Below are 16,592 nucleotides of genomic sequence, written 5' to 3'. Positions count from 1 at the left end.
GTTGTCCTAAAAACTAGTCTAAGATGATGTCCTAAATATTATCCTAAAAGCTAGTCTAAGATGCTGTCATAGATGCATAGTCTAAGATGTTGTTCTAGTTGGGCAGCAAGACCACCATGCCGAGGACCACAAAGACCAACAGTACAAAGACTTATCCCATTGTAAACTTGTAACCATGGGTGTGATGGACATAGCCACATAGGAATTGAGAATGTACAATGAAGTTTGCATTAGTAAGCTATTTGTCAACTACAACGACTACATCACAACTAGAACCGATGAGACAGCAGATGCCATCAATATCCACTATGATTTCTGAACTCGAGGTTTGATCTAACATAATCCGAGTTCTTTGCAGGAGTGCAAAAAGAATCTTATCTCGGAAACATCATTTTTTCCATAGAATGTTTTGTAAGGATATGGACCATAATTATTCGGCACCTAGACTACCTAGAGTTTGGGTGGACTCACCCACTCAGGTGTGGTCCTTAGTTGAGAGAGAGAGAAGGATGCGTCCTTATTTCCTTCATAACCTAGGTCCCCTCGATCGGCACCAATTGTTGGGAACTTCGTCGGAATAGAGATGCTTCAAAGAAGGTCAACGTTCATGCATTCCAAATTTTCAATGTGTTCATATGTAGGCCTTATTAGTTGCAAGAGATTTTCCTTTTATTACTCTCCTTTGTTCAGCAAGTCCGGTAGCCTAGGTCCCCATTGTCAGCTTGAACTATAAGAAACTTAGTTAAGATAGAGATTGTTGTGCAAGGGTGTCGGCTACAATTCTCCCATCACCAGCTTGACCTTCTGGAGTTTGCGTGTACTCCCTCCGTCCTGTAATATAAGGCATTCTAGCAATTTTAAGATGTACTCCCTCTGTTACCTCTAATTAACTAAAGCTGTTGTGATTGAAGACCATGCAAATGCATTGGAACATGAAATGTAACATCTACCTATGCATTTGATTGGCTCCATACCCTTCTCTATGCAATTATTTTTTTAGTATTTGATATTATTTTAATTAGATAGACTTTCCTATAATCTAAAAGAATACTCTCCGTGGGATAAAATTTAAGGCTAAATGAATAGTCTTTGTGGGACGGAGGGAGTATTAAGAAAGAGAACAAAAGACGCATGCACCCTTCAAAAGTAGGGGAGGAAGGAACCAAAAGGTAAGCATGCAGCTAAGAGCTAACAAAAAGTAAATGATTTCCTTTAATAGTCCTAGAATGCCTTACATTTGAGTATAAGTTTTGAATTCTTCAATGCCTTACATTCTAGAACGGAGGGAGCACGTACTCTGGTGTAGACCATAGTTGAGAGATCTACTAGTTTCCATTTCTTTACTCCTTTTTGTTTGGCAAGTCTCAAAATGGTCAGAAACTTCATCTCAACAAAGTATGCTCTAGAAATATGTCTGATAGAATAATTCGTCTAGAACCTTGACCTTCAAGAGTTTGGATCACTTAGGTGTCGACCTTAGTTGAGGGAGATATCCTATTTTTCCTTTTTTACTCCACTCTCTCCCCTGGATTCACCCACCACATGTGTACAGAGGCATGTTGGGTGGGGGCGGGGTGCGGTTTCCTAGCTATTTACAACTAAGTTTATGAATATTTGTAACTAGGTTCCTAGGCGTACAACTAGGTTGTTCATAGGTAAAATCAGGGGTCTGTCCTTCTTTAGCCCATCCTCTCTAGATATGTCCTTCTTTTCTTGGACCACATTGCCTCCATGGCTTTAGGGTTTAAAGTTCCTTGATCATCGTGTTGTTGGCAATGAGTCGGTGGCAATTATGCCTCAGTCTTTGTTTATAAAAAAAATTCCTAGTCGCAAAGAAACTTTATACATTAGATTGACCAGGCTTTGAAGTAATAGCCTTTTTTAAGTAATGCTTGGCATCGGTCGTCCAGAGGCTCGAACGCTCCATCGGACCCACCCCTCCAATCCACTCATTTTACTCCCATCCACTATTAGCGCCTTCGAGGGTCAACTAATATAACATCCAAGGGTCAGCCGCGCCTTCGAGCGTGCCGAGGCCGAGCACCGCCGCGCGCTGCGGGTGCTCTGCCGGGAGCCGCTCCCGCGCCTGCTCCGCGTGTTCCCGACGCTCGAGCGGCTCGACCTCTCCACTGCTCGCCGCGGCCATCACCGGCGCAGGAGGAGGCCTCGCGGGGGCGCTGCCAAATCCGCCGCCTCCGGTGCGCCACTGTTCAATTCCTCACGGCTACGGCCCCCCTCATTCTCCTTGACCGATTTGAGCCCTCACCCCTCCGTTTCGCCGCCATGCAGGCCCTGCCTAGCGACAAGCTCTACCCGCCGTCGTCACCGTCCATGGAACGTCCTCGTCGCCAAGTCTCCCCACACCCGTGACCCCCCTGGTGAGCCTCGCCGTGTCACTGCGCAGCCCCTGCGCCCCCCCCCCCCCCCCCAATGTCATTCCGCCGCCCCTCGCAGCCGGCGAGGCCACAGCCACCCCTGCGTGCCGCACCGTGCGCGGGCTGGCCACGCCCCGTGTTGCAGCCGTAGGGCGCCGAGCTGAGATGTTGCAAACTTTCTTTCTGGATGTTGCAAGAGATGATTTATGGTGTCGCAACGGGTGATCGGTTTTTATTCGATGTTTTCAATTTGTGATTTTCTGATGTTGCAACATATAATTTTGGATATCTGAAAAGGTAAGTGTCAATGTTGCAAATCTGCATGTTACCATTTTGAGCGGTGTTGCATGAAACATGATGTACGTGTTGCGGTGGAAATTTTATCTCTCGGAATCATATGTCGTAGTCAATTTTACGTATAATTTCATACGTTGCAAGAGGTGATGTTCGATGTTACCTTAGAATTCTTAATGTTGCAATGGAGCATACCATGGAAAATTTCCCATCGGACATCCGGGCACTAGCAGCACCCTTTTTTTTTTGGCCTCAAGCCCCTAATGGGAGCAAGATTGACAAGCATACACTTGGGCCCTTACATCGAGTCTCTTTTACACATGCTGTGCTATTTCCCTAACATCCTACAAAGACAAATCTTTGCTTTTGAAGCTGATCTTTCAAGAAATCAACATTGCTTATTCCAATGGAATCAGGATATCGCATTTAGGCCATAGAAGTCCTTCCCAAACGCAAACAAAATTGCACAACAACGACCCAAGCTTCAATTCCACCTGATGAGGGTTGCTGATTACATTATATAAACGCAATGAGAACCTAGCATTAACCCAACATCATTTATATCTAGTTTGCCAGCCGATTTGCTATACTTTACAATTTTGGGAATTTCTGTAACTAAATCAAATCACTCCCCTACCTCTTCCTTTTTTTCTAAGAACAAAAAACCCAGACATTGTTTGTTAATAATACACTAATACAGCTTCCATGTTCTCCATCCGAGAGTTCAAGGTCAGGTTAGAACATTAAATAGCTCCAGATTGTTGTTACTAACAACAGAACCAAGGACTTGTGCCATTGGAATCTCCACCCAGAGGAGATATTATGTGCATCAACAGTGTAAATAAATCCTGTCATGTCATCCTTAATTTTTATGCTCGAGGAACCTGAAATCAAGAGATGGAAGTATGGCATTAACTCAAATACAATGTCAGATGTAGAACACAAATTTCAGATTTACATATCCTGTTGCAAAAAGGTTGCAGTACACAAACAAGGATAGACTTTGCAGCAACATTGCGTTCTGTCGGGAAGGACAATTATAGATTTGTAAATTAATGTGTCACTTACAGTTATAGTCTGTCCATCCAATAACTTGATTTTCCAAGTTGTAAACCACTAGTTTATTTGAGAGAACTAGATCTGCAACAGAGTTCATGAAACTTAGAAGGAAAGAAGGAATAAATAGGTCAATATTACATAACAGCTTGGTCATACCTCCCAAGAGAACCATATTTTTCCCATCCTTGGTTTGTAACCCACCGTTCAGGAACCCTACACAGTAGAAATCATTCTGCAAAATAAAAAAATGAAATAATAAGTTGAACCATGAACTTCCGTGATAAGGTAAGTCATCTTACATCATACAGAACAAATGCTTGTCCACACTGCAGATGATATAAAAAAATTACTAATTCATTTACAGGAGGTCGATAGGCAGGGCCAGAAGAAATAGTCGAACCTGCTATAGAGTAGATGCAGATAAGATCATATATAAATAGAAATACAAAAGTAGGCTTTTGAGGTAGAAAACCTAGGTGCAATACCCTTCTTAACAACTTACTAGTATTTCAAGTTATCCCACAGTCTGCTGAAACACAGACCTGTATATGAGTAGCAATCCGATGTTTTGAATGAACTCCTTTTTTAATATACAAGGAAAAATTATTAGATAACAATATTTCTTCATGTTGGGTCTTAATAGGACAAATTTCATTAAGCTTTAGATCACTACAAATTTCATCTATAAATGGTGGCTATCTTTTGGTCCAGTTACCGGTACCCACCAAACTTCAAAAAAAGATGCTCATGATAGGTAAAAGTTTTTGCATGAAGTATGCTGGCATAATATTTCAATTTAATTAATCTAAGTTCAGGTTTGTTTTATTCTTTTTTAATTGCTTGATAACTTTTCAATCTACACACGCATAAGTGATATTGAAGATGATACGCAGTAGCGGAGCCAGGATTTTAGAGTTGGGTATTCCCCGCTTTCCAAGCAAATGAATTCAAAGGTAAATTCGAAAAATGTACACCTTTGATGAAAGTTGGATTCATCCATACCCTATATAGAGTGACTTGGACATGAGCAGGGATGTCATGGTGACATGTTTGGTATTGTGCGTAGAAAATCTAGAACTGGAGGAAGAAGATTGTGACGCTATTATCGGCAAACAAAGGAAAAGTAGTGGAATGAGGGATTAAAGAATCTGTTTTGTCTGTTACCATGTAGAAGCAAATGCTAATAAGGTGTGGTTTTATTCATTTAAAGAACGTATACATAAATGTACTGGAGGCTGTAGGCTAGATTGTCATGAGCAACAACAGATCACGTTCTAGGTAATAGAGTGCACATGGAGGGACTCGGCAGTAGCCCGGTTGGTCGCGCCCCTGGTAGAGTGCGGGGTGGACCGGTTAGGGTTCGAACCCTGGTCCTCGCACCACGTTTCTCGGGGTGGCAGGAGGCTAATCTACCCTCTGGCCTATATATAGAGTGTACATGGTTTGAGCCAGTAGAATGGGTAAATAGCTAAAGAACATGCTAAGTCATGAGCACCTAAACCTGTTCTCCTACAAAAGGAGAGTGTGCCGGCATTGGGATGAGGGGTTGAGCTGCTGATTTACTCAGAAAACAATTATAAAATATATATACATGTATGTAGCTGATATTCATAAGGCATTGATAAATTTGTTGGGTATTCCTGGGAATACCCAGGAATATAGCTGGCTCCACCCCTGATGATACGAGTCAAAAGCAAAACTAGACAAAATGTACCACGAAATTTGGTAAACTAGTCCATAGACCTGTGTGCCTGCACAGGCTATAAATTTTAAAAGACATAAGTGTCAGACTTAATATGTAAACTTGATGCCATAGCTCAATAGTTGCTTCTCTTTGCTTTCTCTCATTTGATCTTATTGTAACACAATATGCAAATAAAAACTATCTTACCTTTTTTTCCGGTTATGATACTTTATTTACCAATTACCCTATATACTTTTTCATCCCGATTAATAATGTTTACCTTTGCATTGCACCTTTATGTCTGTTTCTCATAACCGCATGTGTTTAGTTGAAACCTTAGTTTAAGCTATGTGGTTGATATGGAAATCGATATGTTTATCGGTTTCCACGTACATGTATATGTGGTCTGCATCTGCATGGTAACATACATCATGAATGTATACATTTAGTTAACTTTTTTTGTATTAACGAAGAAAGAAGTGAGTAAATCAGAAGCATGTATGGGATATCTTTTTTATTATCAACAAGGCAGAAATGGGAGCACTTTGAGATATCTTTTAATAATGACTACTATAGGTAATTTATATCCAGATTTCGAGGTTATTTTTGCTATTTAATAATGATGGAGGTGTGCAAGTTATATGCGAATTTTGATGGCATATAAAGGATGAGTTAAATTTCCAATGACATATAGGGAATTTTCTCCAACAACGATGGACCTGTGGACCTGAATTGTTTATAGTAAATGCAAAGGCTTGACAGAGTATTTCCACTTATATCATTCACTGAAAAAAAAAGCAGGGAGTTATCTTACCCCATTTTGGAAAAGGTAATCATGTGGGTAAACATTCAGTGTAAGGTCTCCCTCAAAACTAAAGGTGATTATGGGAAATCCATCATCTACACTGCAAAAAGGAATTGGCTGAAGGACTTAGGAATATACACAAACAAGGAATTTTTCAAAAATCAAAAGAGGACATGTGGCGATCCCTTTATTATTATAAATGTACAAATGCATATATCAATATAATATTTCCATTATATGAGAGCATATAGGAACTAATGTCAAATATACCTTCCAGAGAACTGGAAACAGAGGAAGTCTTGATAATTACGGAAGTTCATATCTTGTTTCTTGTTGAATACCTAAAATGATCAAGAAAACATCATGGTGGGCACAAATTGTTCTTCACTACAAAGATTGGTTCAGATAGATGCTTCCGCACCGCAGCCATCAATGTCTTATGAACTTCTTCCGGGAGGTATGCCAATGTTGTCCCGCTGTCAATGATAGTGCCTTTATTTTCACCTGAATCGAAAGTATTTGTTGGAAGCTGAAGTGTAGCACCACCAACAGAAATTCCTTCCAGGTTGACATTGTAGTGTGGCCTGTGGTAAATTTTCATAAGGTTTCACATTTAAATAGTGAATGCCACCCATCACAGAAGCATGTTTCACAAGGATATTATACCAGCCAATGTCCGTTGTATGTAATTATGAAAAAACTTGCTTGTCCACAAATTTAAACCATCCTACTACTATAAAATGCCTTAAGCTGAGCTATGATTTATCCTATAAGGAAATGGTTATGCATACAGGTCAAATAGGAACATGCATATTACTGCATATGTCCTAGCATCAACGAAGTTGCTTATCTTCCTGTTCTCTAAAACGAACATCTGCAGAATTTTCGTGTTTGTGGCCTCAGCGCATTGAGAACCAAGAAGGATGTAGTAAACAAGGTAAAGTTGAGGAAAAGATAAGTGGCCAAGATGAAAGAAGGCTAGTGTTGTACCACATAAGGCAAGAGCAATCATGGCAGTCAATCACGGTGGGCATAGAAGTGGAAGGGAACCAGCAGCAGGGTAACAAAGGTGGACATAGACAAGGCTACCTCCTTTTTACCAAGATAATATACATGATATTTCTGTTTTCTGAATCCATATATCTCAGTTCGGATAATTGAACAGCTAATGCAGGATTTTAGTTTATTTATACTCATCTTGGTAACACAGCAGTATTTACTGTTTACGAAATAACATTTTTATATACAAATAAATGTATTATTATATTACACAAAAACAGACAAACCAAGTATTTGGCATAACAAGCTAGAAAGACGAGGACTTGGGACATACAACATTATTAGTCTATTACATAAAAACAGACAAAAATAATTCACATAATCCAAACCGTCAAAATTTCAGTACATGTTACGGTTTGGTTTTGAGTGTACTTCTTTGACTTTCATATATTTAGGGTGAAGAAAGATCACGCTTGAAGATCAAATTTAATGCATGCATGCTAAAGTCAAAGTTTCGATGTCTTCAAAACACTAGTCAAAGCTTTGGATGCTGAGTCAGACAACTTGTTATACCACTAGATAGATTAACAAAGCATATTCCGATATTCCATTATAGCCTATATCTAAGTGTTGACCAGAATTTGTAGGAAAGCAATGCACAGAAATTCAAGGAATCAACTATCTCATGGAAATGGAGTACAGTATGAACAAGAGACTGCAGAGTGTGTGCGTGATAGGCCATAGCAGGGAACGATGCAATATGGTAGACTATATGAATTATAATCAAATAAACAGACTAGTCAAAAGGTCTATAATGGGAGCAGCTAAAGAAATATTTGAACTAACTAAGGCGACGTACATGTTTGGCACCAACGGCGTCGTCTTCACTTTGGGCTGCACCACATCCCCGATCGCGAAGATCCCACCACCACGCACAGTGTCCAGGCAGTGAGCAAAAATCTTCGGGACTTTCCTAGCAGCAGCCAGCTGCGACAGCACCGACGAATTCGACTGGCCGAACCCCAGAATCCCGTCAAGGGCCTGGCTGTCGGACCCCAAATCCCCACCGAGCTGAGCGCCGCACCTGCAGAACAGAGTCGGAGCCATCAGCCTCCCCCACACCTCTGCCAAAGCCAAACGAACTGGTACAATACAAATCCTCGCTGGTCCCCCAGGTGGCAGCCATCACGCCAGGGAGAACTCACCCGAACGTGATGGTGGCGTTGGACGGGGTGGTCTGGCCGTTGCCGGACGCCCGGTCGTACTGCAGGAGGTCGGTGACGTAGAAGCCGGTGGTGGAGCTCCCGTCGCCGTAGGTGATCCTGAACTGGCACGGCGACTCCGACGAGCACGGCGGCGGCACGCCGCCGTTGGTGGCGGCGCAGAACTCCTGGTCGCACCCCACCGTGCTCCCGCTCCCCGCCGGGTCGTACTGCGTCAGCTCTATCTACAGCCACACCAGGCAGCATCGTCATGCCAACGAAGAATTAATCCCGAGCAAGATTTCGAGCGAATCGAGAGGAAATTAGTCGATGTACTGTACCCCGAGGCCACTCCGGGTGGGGCAGCCGTCGCAGCGGATGCAGTTGACCCAGAGTATGTCGCTGCCGGTGTCCACCTGCACGTAGTAGCCCTTGGGTGGCGCCCCGATCTCAATCCGCGTGAAGTACAGGCTGCGCTGGCGCGGAGAGCCCCAGTCAGGCACAGCATGGCGAGAAAGGCGTAGGCGAGGTTGGTCGGTCACCTACCCGGTCTCGGTGGGGAGCCCGACGCCACCGAGGGGCAGGTCCACGGCGCCGAGGAGCCGGCCGTGGCGGCGGCCGTCGTGCCGCCGCAGCGCCGCGAGGTGCTCCTCCGCCTCCCCGGCGCCGCCGTGGCGCGCGAACTTGCGGCGCACCCGGAAGACGCCGGTGGCGGCCGCGGGGGCCGGCGCGAGCGCCACCGACAGCGTGAGCAAGAGGAGGAGCGCGCGGGAGAAGCTGGAGGCGCGCAGCGACGGCGCCATTGGTTTGGTCGGGCGCTGGGTTTTGCTGAGCTCGGGTGAGCGCCGGCGAGGCAGAAGGGAAGAGGAAGAGCGACGCGGGCAGGAGCAGGGGACGCGTGCGTGTCCGCGCCCCGGGAAGGCGCCGGAAAAGAGGGACGGAGGAGAAGAGGAGAAATTTATTTAAATCGGTCGGTATTTAAATCGGCCGGGAGATATGGTGGTGTGGTATGGTATTCTCGCCAACCCCCTCATGTTCTTTGCGTTTCGCGCTTCCGGTTGGGATAATTTGCATCTAGATCCACCTTTTTACAACTGTAATTGCAATTACAGATGGAGGGGAAAGAATGATGGTACCTAATAATCCATGAAGCTAAAATAGGCTACTCTTTTTTTTAAGAAAAAAGGATAACAGACTACTTATTTACTACTAGGTTAAAACTGTACTGGAATTGCTGGAAAGGAACCTCGTCAAATTTGTTGAAATTCATGGAATTAAAGACTAGAGTCAGGAATTACTATATGTAAAATGATGCTAAAACCAGTTGCCTGAGCCACAATGCAACCATGAGGGAAAAAGAAGACGTTTCACACGTGACAGCATCAGTGTGACAACCAACAAAAGTGGCGTTCCATACAAGGTCGGAGCTACAATCATGTTGGAATCAGTTTTGTTTGCATTTGCATCTCTGTGTCACTGGGCGCTCTTGCTGACGCTAAAGGGGAGCTTTTGTTAAGGGTGGTTGGACTGTAAGTCGCGCTAAAGATTTGTCATCTGTTTGTCAATTGGTGATGGTGGTGGAAGGAAGATACAGAAAAATTACTTTTCTCATATCCTGGAATGACTAAACTTTTTTTAAAAATTATTTCTTCTTCTTTTTTAACAACTTGGTCTCCTTTAGGTTACTGTAAATTTTCTTATTTAAAAAAATGATATACCCTCTACTCTTAAATATGTAACTTGAACTAACTAGTTTGTCCCCAACGGCTTATATATTCAAGAAAGGAGGTAATACTTTCTCCATCCTAAATTATTAGTCGTTTTAACTTTTCTAGATATATAGATTTGATATAATATATATCTAGAAAAGCTAAAATAATTAATAATTTAGAATGGAGTGAGGAAAAAAAGAGAAAGCTGTGGCTCGGTGTGCTCGAGCCTTAAGTCAAACATGAGTGAAAGCAAAAAAGAAAAAGGAAACAATAAAGAAAAAGAAGAAGTGAGGAGGAGTAGAGAACAGAGTGGCCCAAGAAGTTGATGAAACTATGCACAAGGGGATCAAGGCAATTTATCTTCATCCGACCCTATATTTTCTTCTTTTTCCCATGCTATGTTTTGAAATTGGATTGCTCTCCCTGTTTCCATTATTTCTTTTCTTCTTCTTTGTTGGACTGTTCCACTATTAAACTTTATTCAAGACAGCAAAGCAGAAGATAGGTGTTGGCTGCCCAGGGGCCGAGGGGCGTGCCATCCTGCCTGCGAAACGTCTGCAGCTGTCCGTTTCTTTCCGGGTTGTTTTTTTCTTCAGGCACGTCCGGCCAGTGGATACACACTGACACACGCAGGTGTGGACGCATGAGCAGACATCACCGTGCCGCGTAACCATGCGCTGGGACTAAAAAGCAAACGGGCGAAAAGCACTTGCTAGTGATAATAACTGATAACTAACAGTGCAATGCAGCACAGCAGCACCATGTCAGTGTCAAGACCTAATAATCACTCTTTTATGGATGATGGTACTAGTTGAAACGGGATGATCCTGTAATCCTGTCCGTGTGTCGCTCTTTTTCTGCCTTTGGGGTGGATAACCTGATCACGGTTGAGTTCGAACGCGAGCCAGAAAATTCAAACCTGTCGCGCCTGGCAAAATTGAACAATAAGTGTACGCTTTTCTGGTTTTTCTCTTTTTTATTTGCAGATAAAATATAGAGAAATAATGTGCGCTTCTAGAAGAAAAAGGCCGGCAGCGGCATACAGACGGCAGCGGAACCTGGCGCGGGAGCAAACGGGTCGGCCGTTTGTTAGGCATCCGCAGCCGCCAGCCAACACCCAACAGCCGTTGCTAAAGATGCAAGTGGGTATCCAATAGTATTTTTTGAATCAGCTAATTAATTATAATGATATGCTATTCTAGTTCATTTCTCTTTCTAAATTATTTACATGAAATATTATTCTAATTTATTTTATTAACTTTTTGAATCGATATAATAACCTAACCTAAAGCATAAAGAAAAAAAAAGATGGACCAGCTGCTCGTGCCGGTTTCATTGTTAGGCCGCCGCCCTCCTCCCAACCAAAGCGCGAAGAAAAAAGGATCCGTGATCCGTCGTCGTTGGGCTGGGGCCGAACAATCCATCCTGGCTAGTACCGTACTCACTAGCGTTAGGCGGCGATCGGCCGCGGGTCCACTAGCTACATCGGCTGGTGAGAGCTGACTCCCTGCGTCGATCCGTGCCGTACGCCGAGGCATTTTAATTTTAAGAGTCTTTCTTCCAAAGTTCAAACTAGATTTTCTTTTTTGCGAGGAAAGTCCAAACTAGATTAATTTTGCTTCTCCTACAATACATCAATTGCCACAAAATCGATAACCTTGAGGCACAGAGATGGGATCAGCGTACATGTAGCGTACTGAGGCTAGCTGATCTTTTTTTTTTAAACAAGGAACTGAGGCTGATCCTTGCTAGCTTGTTCCAATCGGCCGGCGGAAGTTGTTTGGAGATTCGATGGATGAAGTTGACCGCAGCTCCCGAGGAGCCAAACACATGGCGCCCATTAAATTCAGCTGTGCCGTTCGTTCACTCGCGGCAGGTCGCCGCTTCAGGATCATACGGTGGTGTTGACTCGCTGCCGGCGCCTAGGCCGCGGAAACCTCGCCGGTCGACCTCGTCATCTGGTCTGATCCCACGTCGAGAGTGGGTGACGAACTGACGACGACCGGCGAGTCACTCTTAGTCCTCTGCCCGGCGCCGAGGAGGAAGCGTATGCAAGTTTCGGCCCAAAATATAAAGAGCCCAGGAAGTGCCTCATGCACGATGGCCCATTCATGCTAAGTCCGGGACTCAAAACTAGAACCAAAATCGTGCAAGAAAAAGCTTTATCAGGACACGCCAGCACCTTTTAGTTAGAGACATATATTACACTAAATAATAATAATAATAATAATAATAATAATAATAATAGTATGATGATTCAAGAAGGCTCCTCACCGTGCTCGCTGTTATATATAGTCCGGGTGAGGCGTGGAACCTTTTTTTAAATAATAACCTACAAGTCAGGCAAGCAACTCTTGTAGGCTAGCTCCCTAGCTCCCTCTCAGCCATCTCGATTCTCGAGTTCTCATCCTTCCGTGCGTTGCCATGGGGATTTCCAGCGTGAGCCCCTCCGGATGCGTCACTACCGCGACCAACTACCACACGCCGTTCACCGTCGGCAAGGGAGGCCATGCTCATGGCAGAGGCGCTCTGCTCCCCTCATCGCGGCTGAGGAAGCGCTGCAGTGGCAGTACGATGACTTGCAGCATGCGTGGTGGGTTATATCAACGCCATCTCTCCCATTGCACGGAGTGGTTTCAGGAGCCTGTCCGGCTCCAGCGTCGTCGCCGGACAACGCCGCCGCCGGGATTGGGATTGCAGAGTTCCTTGTGGGGAAGAACCTCCTCGTCACCGGCGGGACCGGATTTCTCGCCAAAGGTGATGATGCCTGCATCCTTTCTCACAATTTTTAGTTCACCGGCCGTTCCGATACTTGTTTGCTTATTTGTTTTTTCTTTCCCCAAAATGCTTCTGCGTCAGTTCTAATCGAGAAGATCTTGAGGGCAAGTCCTGGTGTCGGCAAGATCTATGTAGTGATCAAGGCGAAGGACACCGAAGCATCATCCAAGAGGTTGCATAACGAGGTGGTAGACACAGAGCTGTTCAAGTGCCTGCAGGAAATCCACGGCAAAGACTACCACGGCTTTGTAGCAGGAAAGCTGGTTCCTGTCGCTGGCAACGTCACGGAGGCCAACCTAGGCATCGCCCCCAAGCTGGCTGACGAGATCGCCGACGAAGTTGACATCATCGTCAACTCGGCGGCAAGTACCACGTTCGACGAGAGGTTTCATGATGATGCCACACGCCCACACCATTGTTGCTGCTCCGTTGTGTGCTATGCTCAATCTCCAATTAATCACCCAATGACCATCCAAGGAACTGCACTATTGATGGATGGCAGGTACGACGTTGCGATGAACCTCAACACCCTGGGGCCGTTCCGACTCATGAGTTTCGCTCATCGGTTCCGGAAGCTGAAGCTGTTCTTGCAAGTGTCAACTGGTCAGGCAGTACTACCAAAATCTTGTGCTGAAACTTCTGAATATTATTGTTACATCGTCACATGTGCATATAGTTTCAAAACCTCTGATCAACTCTCTATTTGTTTCCATATATGACGTGCTTGCCGAACAGCATACGTGAATGGGCAGAGGCAAGGCGTGGTGCCGGAGAAGCCATTTCGCTTGGGAGACACCATAGCGAATGAGTTAGTCCCCGGCGATTCTTCGCAAAAGAAGAGCGGCGCCGTGTTGGACATTGAGGCAGAGATCAAGCTTGCGTTTGACTCCAGAAGAGACTCCGAGGATTCTGCTTCTTTTGCACGACGAATTAAATGCTTAGGTCTACAAAGGTCAGTGACATCAGTTAGAAAATATGTGCAACTTAAAACATGCACACGTTTATTCTTCTGTGTAATAATTTGTCGTTATTGGTATGTAGGGCAAAGCTCCATGGTTGGCAGGACAATTATGTGTTCACCAAGGCCATGGGGGAGATGGTCGTCAACTGCATGCGAGAGGTATGATCCCGGTGGTTACGATCAGGCCGAGCATCATCGAGAGCACACTGAGGCAACCCTTCCCGGGTTGGATACAAGGCAACAGGTCTCTGACCAAATCTTCCATACATCTTGTATAGTTCCTAAACTTGGATTGATATTTAATTATTTATCTTTTCCGTCAATCACCTTGTCCCACCGTTGGATGACCAGTAAACCATCCAGATCAAAATCCAAGCCAATATGTACTTCTCTCCGCATACGGGTCCACAATTAGGAATTTTGCACGCTCGGTATGGCTAACGGATCCTCTGTTCGCCTGTTGAGGACCCGTTAGGATTATTTGGGCTGTTATATTCCGTTTGACAAATGTGTGGTGTCATACCCGGCTTTGAAGACAAAACCGAATACATGAGTAGTCATGTATACGAGGATCAAATTTCATACATATAGTGTGTTCATCAGTGAATAATCAGTAATAGTATCACGAAAAGAGAACTAAAAGACTATAAAGATTATCAGAGTTATACAATTTATCCTAAAAACGAAGGCTCCAAACTTCACAGGGGTTGCTATACCTAGAACTTAGCATCATCTTCAACAGACTTCACATCAACTTTCTCTTCTGAGCAGTAATTATAACAAGCGTGAGTACACTTATGGTTGGTACTCGGCAAGTGTTGGGAATAATATGACATGAATACCAAAAGTAGTACACTTATGGTTGGTACTCAGAAAGTGTTGGGAATTATATAACATGAATGCCAAAAGTAAGGAAAGGCTGACTGGCTTGCTGAGATACAATTTTAGTTGGTCATATTTTATTAGCATCTGATTACGAAGGTATAAGTTCATATCAACCCATATTAAAAAAAAAGAGAAGAGATATAGCAGAAGCATAACGATAACCATAAACATGGTCCATAATTTAATTTATCTTCAAGTTCAATTATCATGTGAGGGTCCAAGCCGCTCTTAACCATGAGCACGGCTGATATATCAGTTTTCACTCTACAGAAGTTGTACACTTTACCTACAATTCATGTATCCCAACATGCCCGAGGTAGCTAGCCTCTTAAACACTTCCAAGGTGAATGGCAAGGGATTCAATACGATGGCTTTACAAAGATTCCCTAACTTGCAATGATCCGCTAAGGCTTCAGACCGCAGTGGTCATAACCGTTCCTAGTGAGGTGGTACCTTAGCCAAGGACCATAAACAAAGCTTCCAAGAGGATCGGGCTATACCCCATCAACACACTTCCCTCTTGCCCTTTCGCTAAGATCATCACAAGCTAGAGTCTCTAATTAATTAGCCAAAACTAGAGCCATATAGTATTGTGGTTGCATTGTTTTTCTGGGTGGTTCTCCATGTTCCAATTAAACAGATATAATCTTGTGATTAACAACACAAATTATCCAAGAATATGGATAAAACAGGTGTAGCATCACCATTATTGTCATCATGGTTATAAATTATTTCCAAACCGGAACTAGTTATAGCAACTAAGCAGAACCTACCCAACATAAAGTTAAAATCTAGATTGACAAGTAATGATCATAAAGACCAGGCATATCCTTAATTAGGATCCATCAAAATTAGGACACATGCATGCATGCATATAGAAAAATTGTATTTATTGTAGTTGTTAGGACAAAGAATGATCACCACTTGCTTTTCTTCCAAAGAATAGCTGCTCAGAGTCTTCAACTCTTATTCTTGAAACTCTTAATCTTCAAAACTCTTCGATCGTGCTTTTTCTAACGTCGCACAGGCATCGAGCCCAAGCACAACAACAAACAAACAAGAACAACGAAGAACAGATACACCAAACAAAAGGAAAGCTTTAAAAGAGCGTACTAAAGGATAGAACTCGTTGCTACGGTCACTGAGAGCGCAAGAAACACAGAAAATGGAGGTATGGTCGAAAATAAATAGCTATCGAAAGATTTATATTATAAAAGAGAACAACAGAATTATAAGCTTCATTTATTTTAATTTAGAAAACAAATGTAAAGGATATTTGAAAGAAAATATCCTTGATTATAATTAACTCATATTATATTTTGCATATGTAAAACGGAGTAGAACTTAGTCAAATTTTATTTATAATTCTCTATATATAAATTACAATAATTAAACAATTAATTAGAAAAGAAACTGGTGAGAGCAACTAAACGTCGAACTTTATGGTTCGTGTTGAACTAAACAAATTATAACTTAAACATATTTAAGTTGATATTAATCAAGTTAACATTAATTATGAAACCGGAGTAAAGACTTAATTGGATTTTATTTAGAAAAACTAAATGAGAGAACATTAATCAAATTAAATTTATATTTAATTTTAAAATAGAAACTATGATACAACAACGCTACTAGACAATAACTTAGGATTTTAAAAGACTAACATGCTTAGGGTTTTAGAAGACTAACATGAAAAGAACGGATCCAAACGGATCTAAAACGAGGAAACTACGAACGAAAACAAGACTGTAGGGATCTAGTCGCGATTAAATATAGACACGAAGGACTAGCCGCTGATTTTTACAAGACTCAGAAAACTGAGCTCGCAAAAGCAGCAA

General features: G+C 43.1%; 1 protein-coding gene and 1 pseudogene across 1 annotated transcript; one reads left to right on the top strand and one right to left on the bottom strand.

The window, feature by feature from the left end:
* Window positions 1-3,149: 3,149 nt before the first annotated feature.
* On the bottom strand, window positions 3,150-9,349 carry LOC112876149 (aspartic proteinase-like protein 2). The gene is made up of 10 exons (XM_025940201.1): window positions 8,965-9,349; window positions 8,760-8,889; window positions 8,422-8,663; window positions 8,076-8,300; window positions 6,639-6,801; window positions 6,488-6,558; window positions 6,227-6,317; window positions 3,885-3,960; window positions 3,738-3,809; window positions 3,150-3,553 (listed from the first exon to the last, which is right to left on the bottom strand). Exons 1-10 carry the CDS (start codon window positions 9,219-9,221, stop codon window positions 3,405-3,407), a joined length of 1,476 nt encoding a protein of 491 aa, XP_025795986.1. The 5' UTR covers window positions 9,222-9,349; the 3' UTR covers window positions 3,150-3,404.
* A 3,177-nt stretch (window positions 9,350-12,526) lies between these two features.
* Window positions 12,527-16,592, top strand: part of LOC112896833 — a 28,947-nt pseudogene continuing 24,881 nt past the window's right edge.

The sequence above is a fragment of the Panicum hallii genome, chromosome 1 (assembly GCF_002211085.1).
Source record: "Panicum hallii strain FIL2 chromosome 1, PHallii_v3.1, whole genome shotgun sequence".
NCBI classification, from domain to species: domain Eukaryota; kingdom Viridiplantae; phylum Streptophyta; class Magnoliopsida; order Poales; family Poaceae; genus Panicum; species Panicum hallii.
This window is presented reverse-complemented; position numbering and strand designations above follow the sequence as displayed.

Coding starts and splice junctions, on each gene's coding strand:
- LOC112876149 (XM_025940201.1), bottom strand. CDS start 9,221: ATGGCGCCGTCGCTGCGCGCCTCCAGCTTCTCCCGCGCGCTCCTCCTC. Junction 8,301..8,421: donor AACGCCACCATCACGTTCGG/GTGAGTTCTCCC, acceptor TCTGTTCTGCAG/GTGCGGCGCTCAGCTCGGTG. Junction 6,559..6,638: donor ATAAGACATTGATGGCTGCG/GTGCGGAAGCAT, acceptor TGATCATTTTAG/GTATTCAACAAGAAACAAGA.